Source organism: Camelus bactrianus, chromosome 32 (genome assembly GCF_048773025.1).
Source record: "Camelus bactrianus isolate YW-2024 breed Bactrian camel chromosome 32, ASM4877302v1, whole genome shotgun sequence".
NCBI classification, from domain to species: Eukaryota; Metazoa; Chordata; class Mammalia; order Artiodactyla; family Camelidae; genus Camelus; species Camelus bactrianus.
In genome coordinates, this window is record NC_133570.1 from 6,892,864 (window position 1) to 6,917,865 (window position 25,002).

The window sequence follows — 25,002 nt, forward strand, 5'->3', positions numbered from 1 at the left end:
AAGAAGGGAACCTCCCCTGGAGCCTTCAATGGGAGCACGGCCCTGCCAACACGTTGGCCTCAGACTTCTAGACTACAGAACTGGGAGAGAATAAATTTTTATTGTTTGAAGCTACCTAATTTGCAGTAATTTATTATGGCAACTGCGGAAAACTCATACAGTTAGTGAAGAGGTCCAGCAGCCAAAACTGCGAGGGGAGAGTGTGAATTAGAACTTTAGAGAACTACCAAAACTAACACACACCTGCCTTATGACTCAGCAGTTCCACTCTTAGGTGCCGTATGTTTACCACAGCAGCATCATTGGCATGCATCCCAAACTGGAAACTACCCAAATGTCTATCAACAGCAGAATGGACAAATAAATTGGATATTTATAAAACGGAAATTATAGAACAGTGAGAGTGAACCATGGCTGTATACAACGTCATGGATCACTCTCACAAAAATAACATTGAGTGAAAGAAGCCAGACCACTCAACGGGGTATATACTGGATACATACTATAGGATTCAAATTTTATAAAATTTTAGAAGAGGTAAAACTAACCTTTGAATACAGGATGATGACTACTTTTAAGGGAAGGTAGTGATTGGGTGGAGGCATGAGAGGGACTTTTGCTAGTAATGCTTTTAAAATCTGGGTGCTGGTTACATGTGTTACATGTAGTTTACTTCGTTAAGTCATCAATTGTGATTTATACAAATTTCTAGATGTATTTATATTTAATAGTAAGTTTTCTTAAAAAAAAAAAAAAAGACTAAATATCTTAACTTACTGGGACTTCTTCGCCTTTGACATCTTGCAGACTTCTCCCAAGTAGCCTCTGGTCTACCATCCTAATGTGGGATTCATCCACAAAGGACACATATTTTAATGTCTAGGAAATAAAAAATTTAGTTCAGAGTTATCAAGAATTGCATATCTGAACATATCTAAAGGCAACCAAATGACAAACTGTTAAACAGGCTAACCAAAAACTCTTGCTAACCAAGAATGAATGATTCAGAGTCTAAATGTAAATCAGAAATAGAACCCCAAACACCTTAATATGTAGATGTGGAGTATCCACAGCTTACTGTCTAATATCTTTAAGTCTTCCAAGTGCCAAGTAAAATTCTTTTGTTGTGTTCCCTCACTTTCAGTTATCTAGGTTGAATATCTCCAGAAAGTTACACTACTGCAACTTAAATTGTTTATGTTTTCATTAAATTTCATCCCATCTTGGGCCATGAAATAGTGATTGATTTTAGTTGCAAAGATGAACTTTTAGTTGCAAACACATGTACAGTGGACAATGAAGCATGCATTCTGCTGCTGGAAAAAGACAGTAATGTTCTTGGAGAAGGGAAAAACAAACAAACCCTCTTTGTTGTTTTAAGTACCAGAGATTTCTCTTTGATTGGAGGAAACCATGGAGTCAGTGTAGTGAATTCCAAACTAATCAAATCAAAACCATACAGACGACCTAAAATTTCCTACTACACCCCCATCCTAGGCTCCTTTCTGGAAGTGATCACTGCTATCGCTTTTGTGAGTGTCCGGTACCTTTTTGTGTACATGTATTGCCCCCTCATATATATGTGTGTGTGCATATGTGTGTATCATACATGTAGAAAATACATAGAATTAGTTTATATATATAGTGTTTTTAAACCTATATATCATACCATATATATTGTTCTATAGTTTGCTTTTTTTCTGCCAACAAATGTCTTGGATATCTGCCCGTGCCTGTACTTATAATGTAGTGGTTATAAACATGGATTCTGAAACCAGCCTGCCTCAGTTGGGATTTCAGCTCTGCCGCTTACTAGCTGAATGACTTTGGGCAAATCATCAAAACTTCCTGTGCCCCGATTTTCTCATCTGTAGAAAGAGGTAGTAGTAGCACGTATCTGTGGTTCTAATAATAATCACATAATCCTATAAACCTACCTGTAGGGTTGTGTGAAGATTCAGTGAGTTAATGTGGGTCTAGCACTGGAAATGCTGTATAAACGTGTGCTCTTATTATGTACATCAATTTTTAAAACTGGTGCCAGGCATTCCTTACTTTGGATTTACCATAGTTTATTTCACCATTCACCTATTGGACATTGGGTAGATGCTTCTCTTCACTGTCACTAACACCGCTGGGATGGACATCTTGTACACGTGTACTGTGTGGGTACCTGCGTGAGGGTTTCTCTAGGGCAGGCGTGGAGAACTGGAAATGTCAGGCTGTAAAGTATGTCCCATTTAAATGGTACTAGATACTGCTAAGTTGTTCTCTGAAGTTGTTACACCTTTTTTTTTTTTTTTTTTGCTGTACTAATTTAATAATTCAGACAAAATTGACAAATCCTGGAATATAAAAACAACCTTTTTCTGTTATACCTCCAGTTTAGTTTCTGTTCTTTCACAAGAGCAAAGGATTCATCTGAGAGATGATGGATTGGGGTAGAGTCTAGAGACTTATCCTCCATGGGATTACACCTATGATTCTGGCCTTATGTCTGTACATTTATCAGTAATATAACAGACCCGACAGGTGTTTTGGCGTCCCATAGACTCAGTGAGCCTTACCGGCTTTGGCTCCACAATGGACTCACACTTCTTCCTATAGTAGTATTCGTTGACTGCACAGGGCTCACAGCACTTGAAACAGGGATAAATATGAGATCGGCAGTATTTACTTGAGTAAGTGTTGATGAGAAAGTCGATGAACAACGTGGCCTGGGAGAAACCCGGACAAGCACCATGTCAGTGAAATTTCTTTTTGCCAAATAATTTTCATAAAATGTGGGAAAGAGAAGCCCTTACCAAACCAAAGTAGGAAAGGGTTGAGCCAATGTACACGATCAGCTGGATAATGTCAAATTTTCCTCCCTGAAAACAGAGGGGAAAAGGTTACTCGGTTGAAATTCAGAGCAACACTCTTTTGCTCTAGTCAGTAATTGTTAGTTCCAGCAGAGGAGGGAGTCTAGCACCATGAATTTGATAGATGCATCCAGAGTGTTCACGGCAACAGAGATTAAGGAGCCTGAAAATATACCTTCTGCCTCTCAGGATGTGCTTGAAAACATGAATGTTTTAAACAAAGAAGCACTGGAACCCACACACAGAGGAGAACCATTGAAGAAACCTTATTGTTTTTCCATACAAGATGAGGGTTTCAGACGAGCTTTCCCTGAAAGTGGTTTGAGATTACTTTGGAAACAGAGGGAAGGAATGTCTGCACAAATTCTTCCCGTGGTTACCCTTGTGGTTTTTATTTTCAGTGTCTTTCTGTCCTCTCGGTGCTAGCCCATTGATTCTTGTGCTTCTTGTCACCATGTTACATAAACAATATGCTGTCGGCTAAAGTGTATGGGTATCTGTTGATATTTGCCTGCCCAGCATCCCCTCGTTCCTTCTTCTAGAGACAGCATGCAAATTTTCCATCGGAGAGCCATGTCTGTCCATACTTGGTCCACGTAGTTTCAGGGAAAGGGGTTAATTCAGGGCTGGTCCAGGACCAACTACTGAGAGTATGACATAACCCTGGTCACAGTGATCAGTCCAGCAGTGACTGTGTGGCTCAGATTGGGCCAGTCAATGCCAACAGCATCTGCTGAGGCCTTTGCTGAAACTCTGGCAGAGATGCTCTCTTTTCATTGAGGTTGCTATGTTAAGATAATCAGTATGTGCTGACACCACCACTTCGAGATGACCCGCTGAGAATGACACCAAAACAGAGAACAGATGTAAGAGATGGAGGGAGGCAGGTTCCTGATGATGTTGTTAAAAACACCTGGATTCAGTCATGCCTGAAGCCTGAAAGTTGCCTCATGGATTTTTCAGTCATGTGAACTAAGGGGGAAAAAAAAAAGACTTCTTTTTCCCTAAGCCAATTTGAGTTGGATTCTGTTACTTACAAACTATTTTGCAGAGGGATTTCTCTTTTTCTCTCTCTCTCTCTCTCTCTTTAAGCATCAGAGTATTTTTAAAGTTGAATATTAGTTTCCCTCCCCACCGCCCCAAACCCGCTGTTGTACTCATCAGATGACTTTTTTATGAACAGGACCCCAAGGACATGTCTTCCCCCTCTCTTATCCCACATGCAGGATGCACAGTACTGGCTAATGACTATGACCCAAACATTCACCCCTTGAGACCCTACAGCAATAATTAGAACATAGTCATGGGAATGAAGAAGCCAGTGGCTGGGAGCAGGGAAGAGACTTACGGTGCCAAAAACCAGGACATCAAAGCGGATCCCAAAGACTTTTATCAGAGTCCGTTTTTCAACATTGTTTTCCTTATAGTACTTGGCATATCTGTAGGAGGGAAAGGATCCATATTTATAAAGATCTATCTAAAAGTGCTGGTATTTTATGAAAAGAAAACCCAAAACAGTAGCCGATCTAGTCTTCCTTGTCCATCTTCTAGCCCTGCTTCAGTTGGCAGAGGGAAGAGCATAATCCAAACCCACGAACTACTCTTTCTGACCACCTGGAACCAAAGCACCACTTCCTTGTGTCAATTCCTCTACTTCCAGCATCACAGTATGACGGAAAAATCTGCTTTTAGTTTAAGATTAAAATGAACAATTTTTAACCAATACAAGATTAACAATAAGAAAAAAATTTTTAAAATCACTTCAAGCAATCTGATTATTTCCTAAGAGGGAAAAGTAGGTTTGGCTTCTAGAATGAAGGTACTGATTAATGGATTGGAGACAGGTGCACCTCAGCAATCTGTTTGGTTTCTCTTTAAGATTCTGTATTTGTCTATTTGGCTCCCATTATCACCAGGGCCAAACTAACAGACAACATTGTTTATATCCCCCCTGCAATCTAGCTTTTGCAGATACATGAAAATTTATTTATCCAGCCACCTCCTGTATCTAACTCTCGCACATCCTGCCCTAAATTGCCCAGGGCCAGTTACCAGACAACCAGAGACCACTCTTATAGCCCAGAGCCCGCCAACATTACTCAAACTAGCCAGTCCTAAGCTGTTTCCCCTTCCCTGCCTTGCCTTTCCCATAGAAAACACAGGAAAGTCTCTGGGCTGTGCTTTTTCCTTGTTCTCACTAACCCCTGACCAAACCTGGTGCTTCCCCCTGTGGCCCTGTGTGGCCTCACATGCCTCCTCCTCTTGGAAAATGTAATGAAATTCTTCTTTCAATGGCATTGACCTCTATGTGTCATCACATGGTCACCTTTATAAATTAAGACCTGAGTACGAATAACAGTCACCCCAAATATACAACTCTCACCAGTGCTACAGTAGGGAAAGTGGCATGTTTTGTTTTTTCATGAGTAGTTAGGAAGACTTAAACTACATGCCTCACAAAGCTTCTAAATCTGTTCCTCCCGCGTTGCCACCTTTTGGTGGTGGTTTTTAGGTAAGGGTATATTTTCTTTCTTAGTTATTGATTCACAATCTATTTACAGGTGTTGGGAGAGAAGAAAACAGAAGACAGATGCTCTGCCAGAATATAGTATGAACATCTGAAATTCTTTTTTAAAAAACTCAGGATCTGACATTGAGATTGGTTAGGTATTCTCAGGCGCTTCAGTGCCTGTGTCTGGCCAGAGGGGTTTCAATTTCTTTGCATCTGATTGTTCTCATTCCATGACAGTCCTTTCTTCTTCTGCTTTCTTGATTGATTTGTTTTTTAAAACACAAAGCAAGCACGCACCTCTACTCTGCCCCAGGGTTGCATTCTCTCTCTGTGAAAGTTGGTTTACTGAGAAGTTTCAGTAAATACTTGAATTTCTGCTTTCAGGGTCTTGGTAGAGTGACTGTCAAACTGAGGGCAAGAATCACTTGGGAGGTGTGTTCAAAAGGCCAAAGGGTGGTTTTAGAAGGTCTGAGATGTTTCTAGGAATCTGTATTTCCAGGAAAGGTACCAGGTGGTTCTGATGCAGGTGGTCAATGGGCCACATTTAGAAACACCTGGCCCTGGGCAAGGATGTTTTTGCACCCTGTAATGGGTTGGATAATGGCCCCTCCAAAAAGATAAATCCAGGTGCTTAATCCCTGCAGCTGTGAATGTGACCTCTTTTGGAAATAGGATCTTTGGAGATACAAATAAGTTAAGGATCTCAAGATGAGATCATACTGGTTTAGGATGGGCCTTAAATCCAATGACTGTATCCTTGGAAAGGAAAAGGAGAGTTGAAACAGAAACACAGAGGAGAAGGCTGTGTAAAGAAAGAGGCAGATATTGGGGGTGGATGCAGCCACAAGTTAAGGACCACCTAGAGCTGTCAGAAGCATGAAGAGGCAAGGACGAATCCTCCCTTAGAGCCTTCAGAGGGAGCATGGCCTGCTGACACCTTGATTTTAGACTTCTGGCCTCCAGAACTGTGGGAAAGAAATTTCTGTTGTTTAAAATCACCAAGTTTGTGATCATTTGTTACAGCAGCCACAGGCAACGAATACAAACACATACCCATTATGAACCAGAGAAGCGCGTTGGGCATTCTGTTCTGGGTCGGTCTTCCCTGCTTTACACATGTTGTAAATGAACTGAATTTCATGTTCATGGAATAAGAACCATTTGCCATGAATCTTTGGGTGAAGGACACAATTCTGCAACATGATCAATTCCTTCAACTTCCTATGTTTTAGAAAGTTATATTTTCTCATACACCTCATATAACCTTTAATTTCCTACTCTTTTGTGTGGCTATTTGAAAATGACTTGTCCAGTTACCCATCAGATCTCAACAATTTATTTTTGGCCAAAGATTACTTCTGGTGCTTATTCCAGACAATAAATGCTCTAACACTTTGTTCTAAAAGAGTATTAACCTCATAACCAGTTCTTCAGAAAGCTCAGATCTCTCCAGGAGCTAATGTTCTTAGGCTTGAGCTCAGCAACTTGAAGGACATTTGCTAACAACTGATTGGTACATTGCTCTGCATGCATCTGCTGATTGTTGAAAAAACAGCCTGTGAAGGCAGTCAGGGGACCACTGATCCAGGCCTCTCTTCTTGCTAATGGCCAGAAGCCTATTCAGTAGAACAGCAGGGAGTGATCAAAACACTACCTAAACTAGGAGCTGGTTTCAGGGCCCTGGATGAAATTGACCCAGAAAAGGCAAAAAGCCTCTTGTGTTTTGATCTCACCCAGCCTTTAGTCAAGGGTCTGAAACTTAAATGCCTTTAGGGGGCAGGCAGATAACAGAAATGAGTGATGTAAAAAAAAGAAAGAAAGAAAGAAAGAAAAGAAGTGAGCGATGTAGCCAGTTATAAGGTAGTAAGGAGTGGTAAGGACCATGGCAAACCAAAAACCACATGCCCTTTCTAAATTAGACCACTGTTACTCAGTTTGGCTGCTATGTGGTGTATGAACCTAGAGCTGTCAAATGGTTTACTTTTTTTCAAATAGTTTAATTTTTTTAAGTAGGAGGTCCAGACTTTTATGTAGAATGTCTCAACTTTCTAAACATTGTGCAAGACAAAAACTAAAACAAAAATAGAAACAGTTGAAGGTTGCTTGCCAATTAATGATGCTGCTTTGAATAAAATATAAATAGATCCATTTGCTTGAGCAGACCCCCCAGAAGTCAGTAAGAGTACTAGCAAAAGGGTTAGAAAGCAGTAAATGTGTGTGTATGTGTGTGTGTGTGTGTGTGCGTTTGTGTGCACCCACACGTGTACTTTGGCCTGTACTCGCTTGCACAGATCAAGTAGACACCTTATTTTATTCATTCCCCCAGGCAGCAAGCAGCCTCATTGTAGGAACAAAATATAGACAGATGAAACATCTAAGAAGAAAGTATGTTTGGGATGCTAGATAATATAGTCTGTACCAGTGCTTCTCTAATTTTAATGTGCAGTGAATCTTCTGGGAATCTTAAGATGCAGATTTTGATTCAGCAAATTGAGTGGGGGCTGACATTTTACATCATAACAAGCTCCCAGGTGAGGCCCATATTGCTGGTTCCAGGACCCTGTTTTGAGTATTGAGAGTCTAGATTGGCGATTCTCAAACTTGAGTTTGCATCAGAATAGCCTGGAAGGCTTATGAAGACAATCCCCAGAGTGTCTGATTCAGTAGGTCTGGGGTAGAGCTTGAGAATTTGCATTTATAGCAAGTTCCCACGTGGTGCTGAGGTGGGGACCGGCATTTTGAGAACCACTGGTCCAGACCATTAGTACTAAAGGTATTCAGAGAAGCTAATATGTCTGCAAGTTGATTCCCTAACATAGACTCCTTTAAGTGCAGTTTCCCTTCTTTTTTTTCTTTTAATTGAAGTATAGTCAGTTTACAATATGGTGTTAATTTCTGGTGTACAGCATACTGACTCAGTTGTACATATATATACACATATATTCCTTTTCATTACAGGCTATTACTGAGTATTGAATATAATTCCTTGTGCTGAACAGTAGGGCCTTGTTTATTTTATATATAATAGTCAGTATCTGCAAATCTTGAACTCCCAATTTATCCCTCCCCACCTCCTTTCCCCGCTGGTAACCATAAATTTGTTTTCTATGTCTGTGAGTCTGTTTCTGTTTTGTAAATAAGTTCATTTGTGTCATTGTTTTAGATTCCACATACAAGTGATATAATGTATTTTTCTTTCTCTTTCTGGCTTACTTCACTTCATATGATAATCTCCAGGTCCATCCATGTTGCTGCAAATGGCATTATTTTATTCTTTTTTATAGCAGTTTTTCTTCTTAACTAGGAGAATGGAATCCTCAGGAAAGTGCAGGATACCTGTGTGGGGTCTTATCCTGTGCTTAGAGAGACCTTCTCTGGTTGCATCTCTCCCCAGCCCCATCAAGCTATCTTGTTTGGTTTTCTATAAAGTGTTTATCATCATCTGAAATGGTCTTGTTGGATTTATTTGTTTGTTCCATTGTGGTATAATTAACATATAATAAAATGCATAACTCCTAAGGATTCAGTTCAATGAGTTTTGACAAATGAATACCCTGTGTAACCTATATCCCTACCAAGATCTAGAACATTCTATTACCCCAGAAAACTCTCTTGTGCTCCCTTCCAATCAGTTCCTACTTCTCCCCCACCCCCATGGAGGAATGTCTCCACATCCCATGGCATGCACAGAAATCTGCACAAAATCATTCCTGCCGAAGCCCACCAGCAAATATTCTAAAGCCCCATAGAGAGAAATCCCATCCAGGTTCCTACGGGTCAGTGTGAAGGGGTTATACAGTAGATTGGACACAAGGAGGAAGATCCATCAGCTGAGAGTGGACCTCACTGAAACAATAACAGATACCTTGAAAAAGAACTGAATGTAAATCCAAGAAATGAAAAATATAGCCATAGAATTTTTTTAAACCTAAAAGCATATGGTAAAATGATCATAACCTTTGATCCAATAATTCTACTTCTAGAAATTTATCCTAAGGAAATAATCTGGAATTTAAGCAACGATTTATGTATAGAGATATATACTGCAGAGTTATTTATAATAGAAAAACTGGGAACCCCAAATGTCCAATAATGGAGGAATCGGTAAGAAAACCATGAGATGGAAGGGAAAGGGGATCTTAGTGATCTAGTTTAGGATTATGGAGCTTCTATTATTAGCTGTGGGTCTTAGGCAAATCATTTCACCTTTCTCAGCTTTCCCTGGGACACTAATATCTACCTTCAGGGAGGGTTGTGAGGTTTAGTGATGGTGACGTACAGTGCCTGGTATATAGAATACCTTCCCTAAGTTGTAGCTTTTGTTATCATTCCATTCACACAATGGACTTTTGTGATCATTAATGTGATAGTCACAAAGAATTCTGAGTGACCTGGCATATGAAAAACCCCACATATATTATAAATGTGATATGATCTCACATAAGCCTCACGAAAGAATTGGTTAGACAAAGGAGAATTCACCAGGAAGTTATCCTCGAGTATCTTCGGTTAGAGTAATTATGAGTGATTTTTATCCTCTTCTCTATGCTTTTCTTTGTTTCCCAAGTTTTGTTTTTGTTTTACACAGAGCGTGCAGTTCTTTAATAATTCATACAAAAATTCAATCACTGCCTGGCTCTTAGAGGAAGTCTTTTACATTCATCTTGTTGCCTTGGGAACCAAAACTGGTCTTACTGGCTACTAGGGGTGGCATTCAGCTGGGCTTGGAAGGTCCCTGGGGAGCCAAGAGTGGCCATTCACTGGGTGAATCTCACTTGGAGCATTGTTACCTGAAGTTGTAGCCAGGATATGCAGTCTCATTGGCGGTCTTATCGTCAAGGCGACGGAAACTGTATTTTGGCCGGCAGTGATGGGACCACTTGTCTAGGTTGCAGTCCCAGTAGATCTCAATGCCCATGATTCCTCCCTGGGGAAGACAAGAGACAGTCTCTAAGTCCCACTAGATGTGGGTTACGCAGTCACCAGACATCTCCCTGCACAGTGATGATCACTGAAAGAACGGTTTGCTTTTGAGGGGAAAAAAATGCTGACTAAAAGTTTCAGAGCCTAAGTGCAACCCTGTCTAACTCATACAACGATTACCGTGGCAGCTACAAACTCATGTCCCTGTTCCTCCTCCCATCTGGGGCGCACTGTTAGATTTATTTTCCTAAAATATAACTTTCAACAAACCACTCCTGTTAGCAGACACGTTTAATGGCCCCTCCATTAAAGATTAAGTTGAAACTTGTTCGACTGGAATTCAGCGAGCTCTATCGTGTATCTCCTCTGCTTATCTCCCAGTACTCCCCTGGAGAAAGCTCTTACTCCCAACTGTCTGTGTTTTTCCCTAAACACGCTTTGCATTTTCATTTCTTTTTTAAAAAACAGCTTTATTGAGATACAGTTCACATATAGTTTGCTCTCTTCACATTGTACGATTCAACAGGTTTTAGTATATTCACCTATATGTGCAAGTCACCACCATCAAATTTGCATTTTCAGTACCTCCAAAAGAAAACATGTAAACTTAGTTATCACCCCTCCCCCAGCACTAAGCAACACTAATCTACATTTTATCTCCATAAAGTTCCTTATTCTGAACTTTCATATGAATGAAATTATATATGATCTTTTGTGTCTGGCTTCTGTCACTTAGCATAATGTTTTTAAAGTTATCTATGTTGTAGAATTTATCAGTACTTTATTATTCCTTTTTGTCATGGAAGAATACTCCATTGTGTGGATACACTACATTTTGTTTATCCATTCATCCTTCAGTGGACACTTGGATTCCTTCCACCTTTTGGCTGTTATGAATAATACTGCTATGAACATTTATGTACAAGTTTTTGTGTGAACATATGTTGTGATTTTTCTTGGATGTATGCTTAGGAGTGTATGCTTAGAATTTTTAAATCTTCGCCTTTGTCTTTTTCTCACAATGAAATGTTTCTCCCACACAGTTCCCCGGCTAAGTCCTCCTTATTCTCTAAGACCCAGCTTACGTTCTTCCCCATCCACTCAGCCACACCTGTGCTCCTCAATTCCAGGTGACCTTTCTGTCCTCTAAACTTCTAAGGAATCTCTTACTCTCTTACCTGTACTTGGTACTTCTGTCTTTCTACAAACATTTTTTTTGAGCATTATTTTCTTAGTGCTCATTGAATCTTAAGACAACATTGCTCGTAAGACATAGTTTTCAAAAAACAATTTTGGGGGTTGGTTATTAGGTATATTTATTTATTGTTAGTTTTTTTTTTTTTTTTTTTTGATGGAGGGACAGGGGATTGAACCCAGGGCCTCGTACGTGCTATGCACACACTCTACCACTGAGCTATACCTCCCTAAAATATAGTTTTTGGTTTTGGTTTTTTAATTTTTTAAAAATTATTTATTTAAAAATTTGAGGGGGGAGATAATTAGGTTTTACTTATTTATTTATTTATTTATTTTAGGGGAGGTACTGGGGATTGAACTCAGGACCTTGTGTATGCTAAGCACGTGCTATACCACTTGAACTATACCCTCCCCCCTAAAATAATAGTTTTTAAAAAATGTTCCTCTAAGAAAAAAATGCTGCCAATTAAACTGTGAGACTCCATCAGCTGAAAGCACTTCCTGATTTCAAGACTACTAAAAGTGGAAAAAAGAGAAGTCTTTGAATCAGTGAAATATGGCATTTCAAGATAGTATGTTAGATGCTGAGGATACAGAGATGAGTAACAAGGAGACTCTGACTTGGAGAAAGGGGAAATAATACAGAATAATTACAACTATCATTTTTTTGTCAAGCGCTAAGCCACACAGTCTACATAATATAGTGAATATCTAATGCTTCTGTCACTCAGCATCCAATTTGCCTTTTTCTGGAAAAAAGTACCTGGAATTTCCTTTGGGAAACGCCTCTCCCAACTCTCAGTGGTTTGAATGGGCTCTGACCTCTCCCAGCTACAGGAGTGGGCACATGACCCAGGCCTGGCCAATCAGGACAGTGCATCCCTTTGAACCTGGTGATTGATTCAGGGATAGATATGTGGCCCAAGGTAGACCAGTCAAAACCCTCCCTGAGATATTTTGCCAGAACCATTGGAAAAGAGGTCCTCCATTGGCTGGGACCACTAGCTACAGAGTGTGAAAGTCTAAAGCAGCATTGTCTAATAGGATTTTCTGCAGTGATGGCTATCTTCTATATTCATGCTGTGCAAGACAATAACCAGGAGCTACTGAACACTTGAAATGAGGCTGGTATGACTGAGGAAGTAAATGTTTAGTTTTATTTACTTTTAATTAATTTAAATTTAAATCACTTCATGTGACTTGTGGCTACCATATTGGATAGCACAGTTCTAGAGCTTTGGTGGCTTTTCCTTGACACATGGAGAATATGTGTGAGAATGACATCATCAATAGGGAAACAGTCAAGAGGTGAAGAGTCAGATTCTTGAAGGCATCACTTGAGTTCCTGGATGCAGCTATGCCTAAATCTATCATACCTTTTATTCAGTCAACAGATATTTATTGAGTGTCCAGTATGTGCTGAAAGTTACACAGAAATGAACCACACACACACACACACACACACACACACACACACACACACACAAGCTAAAGATTCTTGCCTTGATGGAACTTATATTCTAGTCCAGGAAAAATAGACAACAAACAAATGGATGTGTAAAATATGTGATATGTCAGACAATTCTAGGTGCCAGGGATAAATATAAACCTGGAAAGGACCGTAGGGCATCCTGGGATAGAGGTGAGAATTGTCATTTTAAATATAGTGGTAAGGGAAAACTTCATTGAGCTTATATTTGAGTGAATATGGTATAAGTAGGCGAGGGAGATAGCTAATGCTATGTCTGGGGCCAGACTGTTCCAGGCAGAGGGAACAGCAGGAGAAAACTTCCAAGGTAGGAAGATGCCTTGGGTATACTAGAATATCTATTTCCCCTGGTCTTTTTACACAAGCTAGTGTGGTTCCTTTTCTGTTTAAGCCACTTAAGTTTGGTTTCTATTATTTATGCCTCAGATTACTTTTTTTTTTTTTTTTTGCTTACATCATTTGAGTTGGATTTCTAGAATTTGCAACTAGAAGAATCCTGACTAATCCAAGTACAGTAGTCCGAATAATGGCCCCCCAAATAGTCCTAATCCCAGGTCCTAACCCCTGGACCTCTGAATGTGTTACTTTATATGGAAAAGTAGACTTTGCAGATGTGATTAAAGTAAGGATCTTGACATGGGGAGATTATCCTGGATTACCTGGGTGGGTCCTATAAAGACACTGGTCTTTATAAGAGGGAGGGATTTGACACAGAATAAGAAATCAAGGTGACCATTGAGGCAAGATGCAGTGCTGCTGGTCTTGAAGCTGGAAGAAGGGGCTATAAGCCAAGAAATGCAAGGAATGCAGCTCTGAAAGGTGGAAAAGGCAAGGACATAGATTTTCCCCTAGAGCCTCTGGAGGGAGCATGGCCCTGCTGATACTTTGATTTTGGCCCAGTGAAATTCATTTTGGACTTCTGACATCCAGAATTGTAGAAAAATATGTGTTGTTTTTAAGCCACAAAGTTTGTAGTAATTTGTTACATCAGTCACAGGAAACTAATACACTGAGTATCTCACTCATACGGTTTTTGTGGGATTAGATGAGGTGATGCAGGAAAAGTCCTCATCACAGTGCATGGATTTACAAAATGCATAATAAATGTAAGCATACTGTTAAGACCTAGTAGTCCAGCCTCCTGGCCATTTCCCATCCTCCAGCCCTTGACCCACCCCCCACATCCCACTGTACAAAGGCACCACCAACCTGAATTGCCACAACTGAAAAATTATCTCCTGTTTCTTGGAAGATATCTCCTAGTCGGAAAATGGGACACTGTGGATTCTGAGTCTTGTGAAAGGTGCAAGTGAAGTTTAAACCTGGCAAGATGTTTCTCCTGCACATAATGGAAAGCAAACAAACAAACATCTCTTTTGAAAATTGGGATCCATCTCTTTCATTTGTGGTAGCCTGTGTGATAGCTGGCCACCGTGAGGGTCCCTAGTGATCCTGCCTCCTGGGATTCACACCCTTGTGTTTTTCCCTCCTACATTGTACAGTGTTGGTCTGTGTGACCCATAGTATATGACAGAAGAGATGGTGTGTCACTTCCGAGATTAGATTATAAAAATATGGTGGCTTCCATCTTGGTTGCTTGCTCTCTGTTTTGGATCATTTGCTCTGGGGAAGCCAGCCACCATGTCCTACGGACACTCAAGCAGTCTGAAGGAGAGGTCTACATGGTGAAGAACTGAGCTCTCCTGCTGACAACCGCGTGAGCATGAAAGAGGATTCTCCAGCTCCAGTCAAGCCTAGAGATGACTGCAGCCCCCGTTGACAGCTTGACCACAAGCTGGGAGACATTGCAGTAAAGTCATTACTAGATTCCTGACTCATAGAAACTATGTGAGATAACAAATGTTTGTTGTTTCAAGCATCTAAGTGTTGGGGTAATTTGTTACACAGCAGTAGAAAACTAATACAGCCTGACATTCTGGGCACTTACGTGGTGTAGTTGTGGCCAGGGAAGTGGATGTTATTCTTGATGAGCACAGTGAAGTTTTCAGCGCTGCCCAAGAGCGCAGGCCTGTGAGGGAGAAATGCAAAATGAGGATCAGTGATTACAGATACCAAGGGAGTCAGGGAGCCACTGGGACCAGAGGCTCTGGTTTTTTGTTCGGTTCAATGTGATGGGTGAAAAGAAATGCAATCTAGCAGGAAAAACCTTCCAAAATTCTCTATCCTCTCCAGAAAGAATTCCTCCCTTCTTAAGACCCAGTGGCATTTACTGTAACACTTCTCACTCTGATATAATTATATGTTTAGTTATGCTCAATGGTGTGCTGGTAAATGATTAACAACCAGCTCTCTAGGAAAACAAAAAGCCCTGATATTGTAGCATTTACTGATTATTGTGGTATAAATACTCCCACCATAGCTGATTTCAAACTACTGATAGAACATTACTGTCCTTGGAATTGGGGAGGGATGAGCGTAAATGGCTTAGAACTGGTACAAGCCAGCTCCAGCAAACTCCCATTTGTATCTTTCACCATGGGCTTGGTGTTCCTGCAGGACTGGGACAATATTTTTCTCATCTTGGCATCCCCAGCCTTTAGCACAGGGCCACACATATATAGTTGACTCTATCAGTCACTCTCTAGAGGCTCTGAACAGTGTAAAATTCTCCAGGAGTTAGAGGAGACCAAATTCTAGACTACAGGAAGGTCCACCCACCACCATCCATTCATTCATTCAACAAATATTTCTGGTTCTGGTCATAGGACTGAACACTGGGGATATAGTGATGAACAAGGCAGTCAAGGTTTTTGACCTTGTGTGGTTGACAGTCTGTTACAGATGGAGAGAACTGGCTCCACAAGAGGATACCACTGGCATCCTGTTGCCTGGTGTGCCTGAGAAGGTGGCAGATGTATATTGGGAGAAGCACCAGGAAAGGGTGGAGGGTATTTGGAAGGGAACATCAAGAATGATCTGCTTTTTATTCCAGGACATCCAGAGCCCGACTTTGGCTCTATTTGGGATATAACTATAGAGAACCTATCATTTTTGCCTGTCCAGCATCAATTTCCCCTCTGGCACTAGCACCACAAAATTTCTTCCTTTGGGGAAGCCAGGTCTCTTCCACTCTCAGCCAAGGGAGTTGGGTGGAGATGAGTTCATCTCCTGCCCATCCATACAGCTCCCAGGGTGGGCAAGTAAGCCAGAGCTGGCTAAGCAGTGTAATCCAATTCCCTTGGCTACAGTGATTGGTTCATAGGCTGTCACATGACTTAGACCACTGAGAACATCCCAGATCTTTTATAGGAACGATTGGAAAAACAAAGCTCACTTTCTCTAGGGTTGTTAGTAGTAAGGACAGTGTACACCTGGAGTCCCCAGACCACAGTGTAAGGAGAGCCAGAATGGAAGAAAGAATAGCTGAGGGTTGCGGGGAGGCGGAGGGCAAAGGAAGAGTGAGTTGGGGGGAAGAAGAGGATGGAGGAAGAGAGAGAAAATTTTAACACATCATTTGAAGCCTAGATCAAGCCTTGCCTGAAGCTAGTATTTTTGGACTTCTCATTAACAAGAGTCAAAAACACAAGCCAAAAATTAACACTCCCTGTTTTTTCTGAAGCCACTTGAAGTTATATTTGTCACTTGCATTTAAAAAAAATCTTTTTCACAACAGATTCCTGCTATGTGCCAGACCCTTTGCCTTTAAAACATTCTCAACCCCACACTTCTTGGGCAACACTCAAAATCAGAGGACTACAGGATCCGCTTTATTCCTCTCTCATGACATAATTTTCTCTTCTGAATTACAGCTCTCTGTGCATGTGTCTTTTCTATCAGATTGCAAGAGCCTTGAGACCTGCTCCACATCTGGCTCTTTTTGTATTTTCCATAAAATTGAGCACAGTCTCCCTTGTGTATAGTTAATGTGAAGTAAATATCTAACACCTACTATGTAGTAGTGGAGATGTTGGGCAAACGAGTAAATTAATCCTCTAAGGAACCCATTCATATAACATATGAGAAACCGAAGTTCAGGGAGTTGCTTGCCCAGGGTCATGTAAAACTGCAGCCCAGGGCCTAGCACATTAGAGATGTACAGAATTTATCTGATAAATGAGTTGGTGGCAGAGCCAGGACTGAAAATCACATGCAATTAAGAGGCCCCTTGCCTTGAACTAGGGATTACCTGACTGTAGGCTGATGTCCCACCCAGGCCCTGGACAACTCCTTCTGTGACAAATAAACTTCCCTGACCTAAAAATGAACCGAGATGGTACCATCAAGGATTGAGAGCCAGACAGGCTGATACTGTCTAGTGCTTCCCACCCTGATATGATAAACCTTTTAAAAAGTCGGTCTGGGGAAGTCTTCTCTTTGCCCTATAGATGCTGATGGTGTGGCCCTGAGTCACACTGTCTAGAGCTTCACTGTCCAGTATAGTCCAGCATCCCCTGGGCACGCGTGGCTATTTAAACTAAATGAAATAAAAAATTCAGTTCAGTTTCTGTAACCACATTTCAGGTCCTCAATAGTCACACGGAGCTAGTGGCCCCCATATTGGATGATACAGGTACAGAATATTTCCATTATTGCAGAAAGCTCCACTGGACAGTGTTGGTCTAGAACCACCACACTTCTAGGGTCAGAGCGTGTGTGTGTGTGTGTGTGTGTGTGTGTGTGTGTGTGTTATTGAACACTGACTATGTGCCAAGCATGGGGCTCACTTTACACGTATCAGTCATTGTACAAGTATCATCTCATTTAATTCTCACAACAGCCCAGTGAGAAGGCACATTGTCTTCATTTTAAAGACAAGGAAACAAGCTGAAAGAAGTTAAGCCACTTGTTCAAGAATCTAAGCAGGGATGTGTAAGCCAGGATTTGAGTCCAGGTCCCCTTATTCTCTGCTGAAATGCATCCCTCCCAGGGGTTTCTGAGATTTAGCATCAAGTTCTTCCTTCTAGGCCTGACCTTGTGTGCTAAAGAAGAGTCAATACAGGGGACCACCAAATCTGTATGTCACTGTGAGCATCTAAGGAAACTTCCCTTCCCTTCCATCCCTTTTCCTTCCTTTTCCTCCTCCCTTCCCTTCCCTTTTCTTCCTTTTTCCTCTTCTCCCTCCCTCCCACCTTGTCATCCTTAATCACTCAGGACGGACCCTGGTAGTCAGAATGGACCCTGCTGTAGCACCGGAGGAGGTGTCTGGAGGTGCCCTGGAAGGTGCTGGGACGGCCAGGGGGCAGGGGCACCCAAGGGTGCCCAGGGTAGTAGCTACTTACCAGCCAGTAGAGAATAATTTCAAATTTTTAACAACTAACATGGTCCTTCCAGAGACCACTAGTGTGCCTGGCATGAGGGTCACCAAGCCAGTAAGACCTGGGGCTTGGCAGGACTGTGCTGAGGAGGGAAGCAGGAGCAGTGCCTGGCAGGCCTCATCTGCTCAAAGCTGATGGCCACCATGTTTGTCCCCACCTACCCAACCCCGAACTCACTCTGGGGCATTCTCCACTGCCTCGACGGGACACCAGGCGAAGACTTCACAGGTCTTCAGCTTTCCTTCATACTCTATACACCTTCCGGTCTGCATTCCTGCGAGGGTCAAGGGGTCGTAGAAGCACAGGTGTGAAAGAACCCAGAGGGAGAAAACTCCTCTCAGCTCAAGCGAGGGACTGTTACGTTTTTCAACCCACGCAGTTTCAGTTTCCATGAAACCCCATCCAAACCACAAACTTATGTAAGACAAACCAAGCAAGGAACACATCAAATGGCAAGCTTTTCAAAAACAGATCAGCGAGAACACAGAAAGATCATGGAGGCTGTTAGATTTTTTGGTTTCTTTGAAAGAAAAGATCCTGAGAGAGGGGCTGAGCTGGGTGTATTCTTTTGCTTTATATAAATGGACTAGAACTTGGCTTCTAAATAGTCCCTCTAGGTGTATACAGCATATAGCAGGATACACAGAGCCATGGAGTCAGCACAGCACATCTTCCAGGAGCATCAGTGTCACAGCAGATTTTTAAGGGGAGAGTTAAATACTAAGCAATGTTAATGATCTCTACACCAACTCAATCACACATGGAATGGAATGGAAACTTCATATACCTTTTTGTGTACATGTGTGTTATAAACACTGATGGTTTTACTTTTTTTTTTTTTTTTGTAGCAATTAAAAAAATTGTTATGTGCCTTTTTAAGTTAAAACAAGAGCTTTGGAAATTCTGCAGGTTAACATTGCCCCCGGGTTCTTTGGGGTACTGTTCACGCTTTTCAGCCTTTGAAGAAATTCAAGAGGGAACATTTAGAATACTCAGATGATACTATGAGCCTTTCAAATTTTTTATCAGTGAGAACCCTGAAGATGCTAATTCTGTGAGATTTGGGGGAGCTGCTTTCACTGGAAATTAAAGTCACAACCATTATCAGCAGCTGATTGTCTGGGGACAGAGCCAAGACATGGGGTAGGCACAGGGTCATCCATGTTCTGATGAAGGTGGATGAAGGCAGCTGAGAGCCAGAAGCTAATGATCTGGGCACTGTGAATGTCACCAAGATTCCAGATCATCCACCAGGGAGGTCTCAGGAAAAGAAATGGAACATACCTTTGCTTTTTGGGTCCATCCATCCCTTTTTACAACCCTGGTCAGAGGAACAGATCGTCCCTCTGGTGGGATACTGCAGGGAGAAGGATAGACAGTGAGGAATAAGCATTGTGTGTCCCAACAATACAGAAAAACAGATGTCTATGTCCACACAAACACTTGCACATAATGCCAGAAAATGGGAACAGCCCAAATGCCCACCAATGGATGAATGGACAAGTAAAATCTAGTATATTCACCTGATGGAATATTATTTGGCCATAAAAAGGAATGAATGAAGTACTGATACATGCTACAGTGTGGATGAAACTTGAAAACATGATGCTAAGTAAAAGAAGCCAGACACTAAAGACCATCTATTGTATGATTCTGTTTATATGAAATATCCAGAATAGGCAAATCCATAGAGACAGAAGGAGATTGGTGGTCGCCAGGGGCTGAGGGAGGTGGAGAATGGGGAGTGATGGCTAATGGGTATGAGGTTTCTTCTTGAAATGATGAAAATATTCAGGAAATGGATAGTGATAATGATTACACAGCTTGATGAATATACTTCAATTTAAAAAAGTTTAAAAAAACTACTGAATTGTACACTTCAAAATGTGAATTTTATGGTATGTGAATTATATCTCAATAAAAAATAAAAATAACCAAAATTCTCTTTGAGGGACAGCCTTTGAAGTGGAGAGCAGGGAGCCTGGTCCAAGCTGCCCTGTGGCTGCAGAACTGAGCGAGGCAGCAGAAAATGTGGAAATAAAGGGCTCCAGCCAGCACTCTCTCCTGGCCTGAAAAAATGAGGTCAGTCAGATTTCAGGACTGAGGGTTGAAGACAGAATAAGGAAACGAAAAATGAGATGACTTGGTTTATGCATACTCGGCTTCCCATTTTCTAAGGACCAGGTTTAACAGCCAATCTTAGGGCAACCAGAAGCTCTATGAAAATAGCCTCTCTGTGCAAATTTAGAGAGATTCAGGGGAGGCCCCAGGCTGGAGCCAGGGACACCTGGGTCTGGTAATAGCTGCACCATTTTCTAGCCACGCTACTTTGCCTCTCTGAGTCTGTCTCCTCACCCGTAAAAGGGGGATGAATAGATCTGTCTTACGCGGTTGTTGTGAAGATTAAATGAGTTATGGTAAGGAAGGGTTTAGCACACAGCTCTTGCTTAATGAATGTTTCTTGTAGTTTTCAGTCTCTCTTATGTTCTATTTTCTTCGCAAGCTGCCTTCTCCCTGTCACCCAACTTGTCCTTGGTTTCCTGCCCTTGTGACCCCCAGCTACACTGTGAACTCTTTGCATGCAAAGCCTGGGTCATATCTTTGTAGCCTGAGTGCCTGACACACAGTGGATCTTGATAAATGTGGAATGAATGAATGAATGAGCAAAAGAATGATCATTCACTGTGGCTCATAGAAAGCTATGTTATTTTGATTATCAGTTGGAAAGAAATCTCAAGAAAGGAGATAAACCAACTCTATTTTGCTCTCCAAAAGAAATCCCAAAATTTAAAAAAAGACAAGTTTTATTTAAATCTTCTCTTTTTGTGATGGTCATATGCATTAACAGTAGCCACAAATTCTTTGTCACTGTTGCCGTTGAGAGGGGTTGGCTCTGTGACTGAACAACTGACAGAAGGCAGTAGTAATGCTGTGCCAGCTCTAGGCCTAAGCCTGGGAGGCTTGGAAGCTGCTGTCAGTAAATTTGGAAAGCCTTTGTGGAGAGGCTGAAAGGAGGAGAAGCCTTGAGAGTTCCTGGAGAGGAAGAGGTGGCCGGCCACCACGGAACTCCAGGTGAACCTCCAGATGGCACCAGCAATCCGACTGCAGCTCCGTAAGACATTTCCCCAGGCAAGATCAGAAGAATCGCCCAGCTGAACTCAGTCAACCACTGAACTATGCAAGTTAATTAAATGCTTGTTTCTTTAAGTCAGGGTAATTTGCTATGCAGCAATAGATAAATAGAACCAACGTCTGTTCCTTTCAGTGTACAACTGGGGCTTGGCCATATTTACAGAGACAGACATCAAGCCCTGTCCTTGACTTCCTTCCACCTCCTCCTGATCAGAATTAGGGTAAGTGTCAAGATGGAAAGAGAAGAGGCAAATATCCAATTAGAGCAACCCAATCCAGCTTAGGTCACAGGTTAAAATCCTAAGGGTTACGTAGTGTTCTCTAGGCTGGTAGTGCCTCTGCACTGCTTTTTGGGTTCCAACCAGTCTGAGCGGCATCCTTTCTGAGGAGTAACTTGAATCATAAGAGCTCACATTTGTCGAGAGCTTACAATGTGTCATGCCTTGTTTTCAGGCTTTCACAGATATTCCCTCATTTGTTTCAACAATCCTAAGAGCTAGGTTTTGCTATTAGCCCCATTTTACAAATGAGCACATCAAGGCACAGAGCAGTGGCATTACCTGCCCAAAGTCACAAAGCTAGTAAGTCAGGTTTTGAAGCATTTGCAGTCTAGATCCTAAACACAGCCTCTTAATCTCTGGGCTGCCCTAACTCTCTTCCTTACAAGCCTCAACAACTTGAAAAGTGTCTGTGAAAAGTGCTGTGGGGGTGGAGTGTGTGGGACGAAGTATGGGAGTCAGGGCCCCAAACTGGATTAGAGTCTGGATGCTGCTGGGAAGGGAGGTGGAAGGGAAGTGGTCTTTAGTTGGAATGGCTGCCAGCTACTTCCTTAGAGTAGCAGGTACATTTAAGGAGAGATGGGGCAAAATAAACATAAAGAGATCTCTTTACAAGGGGAGTGTTACTGAGATAGACACCAAGTGAAGGTTAACTTGGTTCCAAGTTTAGGTAGAAATGATGGCAAAAACTGTAGTAGGGAGAGCACGTCCACCCTGAGTTCCCAGACTAAGAAGTGGGATGAAAAGGCAAACTTGAGCTGTCCAACAGTCTTCCCAGGCCAGGAACATGGCAGGAGAAGCTATGAATGAGGACAGCTGGATTCTAAGCATGGCTCTGCCTTCAAGGAAGCTGTGTGATATTGAGGGAGTCACTTAACCTCTCTGATCTGTGTGCTGACCTGTAAAATGGGGCTGGGAATGCCGTTACCCTCCTAAAATTGTTGTCAGGCTCCACTAAAACATCAGATGCCACACAAATGCCAAGGGTCCCTGTTGTCATGAGTTGCACAGGGTGCGAGCAATGGAGAAAGCAGGCCGCTAGCCTGCACAGGCTCCTAGTGCTGGAGCTGGAGGCCCAGGGGGATAGACAAAGATCTGGTGGTTATGAAGTGAGAACTGCAATGTCTTCTCACCCTTCTTCCACCCAGCCCAGATCTACACCCCACAAAAGAAAAGCTGATGCTCAGTGAATATTTGCAGTCTCCAAAGCATCGTGGGGCCTCAGTTTCCGTTTCCTCTCACCTGTTCTCTTCCAAGAACTCTTACCACCCATCACTCCTTACCTCAGGACACAACTCTTGCACTTGGCCTTCTGTCTTGAGATAGTTTGTCATCACAAAAAAGGAGTTCCCCTGCGGAGAAAAAGGGGAGAAGGCAAATGCAAAGCCTTCGAAAACAGAACTACTTAATCATAATAATTCAGCTGGCTAAGTGCCTGGGGGTGAACCTTTCCGCTCTTCTAAGCTTCAGTCTAGAAATCGGTCTGGGAGCAACTCGACAACCCTGAGGGCTTAATATCAAAGCTGGATGAGCCGCCCTGCTGAGCCAAGGGAGAGCAGAACATTCAGATTGATTGACTATTCATTTTCCATTCCAGCCTCAAAAGCAGCCTTTTCATTTTTTGGACACAGTAAAATCCCATTAAATTGAAACTCAGGACCTGGGGAGGCAGGGGTGGGGTTGTCAGAACACTGTTCAGATTATCCAGGACAGATTATCCAGGGCAATAGGGCATCCCACTGCCTGGGAAATAGCTGGAAATTTTAATCACCCACTGTTAGAAACAAAGATAGCAGCTTGGCTTTTATGGTTCTGCAAAGCGTTGCAGCTCCTAGGGACTACCAATGTGCCCTTTTACCCCTCCCGCCTCCCATCTGTTCTTTGGTGTTCTCATCCCCACTTCAGTTTCTCCCTTTTGACAATTCTACTTTCATTTTCTCTTTTTGCACACTGAGACAGCCTCATACCCTTTCTCTGTGATCCACACCCTTCCTTTCTTTGTCATCTGTATCTTCATTTGTGCAAAAATGTACCCAAGACGTTTTCTTGGAGGCATTTTTATTGATAAAATGCCACACAAATAATACAGAAGGGCTGGTCCCCTCTAGGCAGGAAGTTCCTTGCCCTTCTGGATCTAGGCAGAGCTTGCTGACTTAATGGCCCTGCTTCTGAAAAGCTGTGTATAAATCAAGTGCGAGTGAATCAAATCATGCTTTAAATGCACCAGGACACACTGCTATTTTGAGAAACCCTGTAGGACTTGATATAGCAAAGAATCATCTCCTTTGAGCTGCTGGATCTGACCCAATTTTGCAATTTTTAGGTTTTCTCAGTTGGGATTTTCACAGAGCTTTTTAAACGAGGCCAGTGTTTTTCTGGAGTGAGGCTCTTGGTCCCAGGGGATGAGGGCAAGGCCCTGGGGACAGTGGCCAGGGATGAGTCCAGGGAGGATGCTGACAAGTGCTCACCTGCAAGAGGAAGGTGTAATCCGCAGTGTCGAGGATACTCTGTACCACCTTCTTCAGCCCGTTCTCCGTAATCTCCTGTTTCACCTCTGCTATCCCTTTCACCTTGGTCTGCACAGAACTGATCACAGGCTCTTTCCGTTGGTACCGCTTGTCACCCACCAAAGCAAAGCTAAATGGCAGAGACAGAAAAGCCTCAATGGTTTTGGTAAGAGAGGCACAGTTGCAGTAGTTTTGGATGCGGGTTCCAAAGGCTGCCTCCATTCAAATCCTAGCTTTGCTGGGTGACTTTGGGCAAGTGACTTGACTTCTCTGTGACTCATTTTGCTTATCTGTAAAATGGGAAGAATAGCCATACCTACCTCATGGAGTTGTTGTGAGGGTGAAATGAGCTATGCATGCAAACTCCTTAGCACCGTATCTGGCACATGGTAAGTTCTCACTATGTGGAAAACTATCACCTCCAAGGCCAACCTCTAATATTGCCTAATATAAACCTGATTTACAGGGCAGCTTCTCAGAGGCCAAAGTTCTTCCCCGATTTTGGTCCCCCAGCTTTGTTCTGGGGCTCAGTAATTAGCATCTGTCCAAGGGTGTGTCCAGCAGGTTTTCGCCTCTTGTTTCCAGAAACAGCCACCTGGTTTATAAATAGTAATGATCATAGCAGCTACCGTTGACTGCGTACTTAGTACGTGTCAACTGCTCTGTGAACTTTGTCTCCTTTAATCTTCACAACAACCAGAGGGGACAGTTACTGTAATCATCACCTTTTGCTAGACGAGGGAATGGTTCAGAGAGGTGAAGGAACTTGCTCAAGATTACACAGATGGTCAGAGGCAGAACTGAGGTCCCTGACTGACCTGCCTGTA

The 25,002-nt window shown here is 42.2% G+C and overlaps 2 protein-coding genes across 14 annotated transcripts in view; one reads left to right on the forward strand and one right to left on the reverse strand.

The window, feature by feature from the left end:
• IFT81 (intraflagellar transport 81) overlaps positions 1-25,002 on the forward strand; it is a 158,273-nt gene that overhangs the window by 19,217 nt on the left and 114,054 nt on the right. The gene's annotated exons all lie outside the window — the stretch shown is intronic.
• Positions 1-25,002, reverse strand: part of P2RX7 (purinergic receptor P2X 7) — a 46,120-nt gene that overhangs the window by 4,539 nt on the left and 16,579 nt on the right. For both annotated transcript variants that reach the window (XM_010969661.3, XM_074356597.1), the window contains 11 exons: positions 24,137-24,305; positions 22,952-23,020; positions 19,543-19,615; positions 18,436-18,532; positions 14,931-15,011; positions 14,192-14,321; positions 10,164-10,300; positions 4,210-4,300; positions 2,805-2,870; positions 2,568-2,717; positions 778-879 (listed from right to left, as the gene is read on the reverse strand). In XM_010969661.3, coding sequence (XP_010967963.2) covers positions 778-879; positions 2,568-2,717; positions 2,805-2,870; positions 4,210-4,300; positions 10,164-10,300; positions 14,192-14,321; positions 14,931-15,011; positions 18,436-18,532; positions 19,543-19,615; positions 22,952-23,020; positions 24,137-24,305 — 1,165 coding nt within the window. The remainder of the gene's footprint in view (positions 1-777; positions 880-2,567; positions 2,718-2,804; positions 2,871-4,209; positions 4,301-10,163; positions 10,301-14,191; positions 14,322-14,930; positions 15,012-18,435; positions 18,533-19,542; positions 19,616-22,951; positions 23,021-24,136; positions 24,306-25,002) is intronic.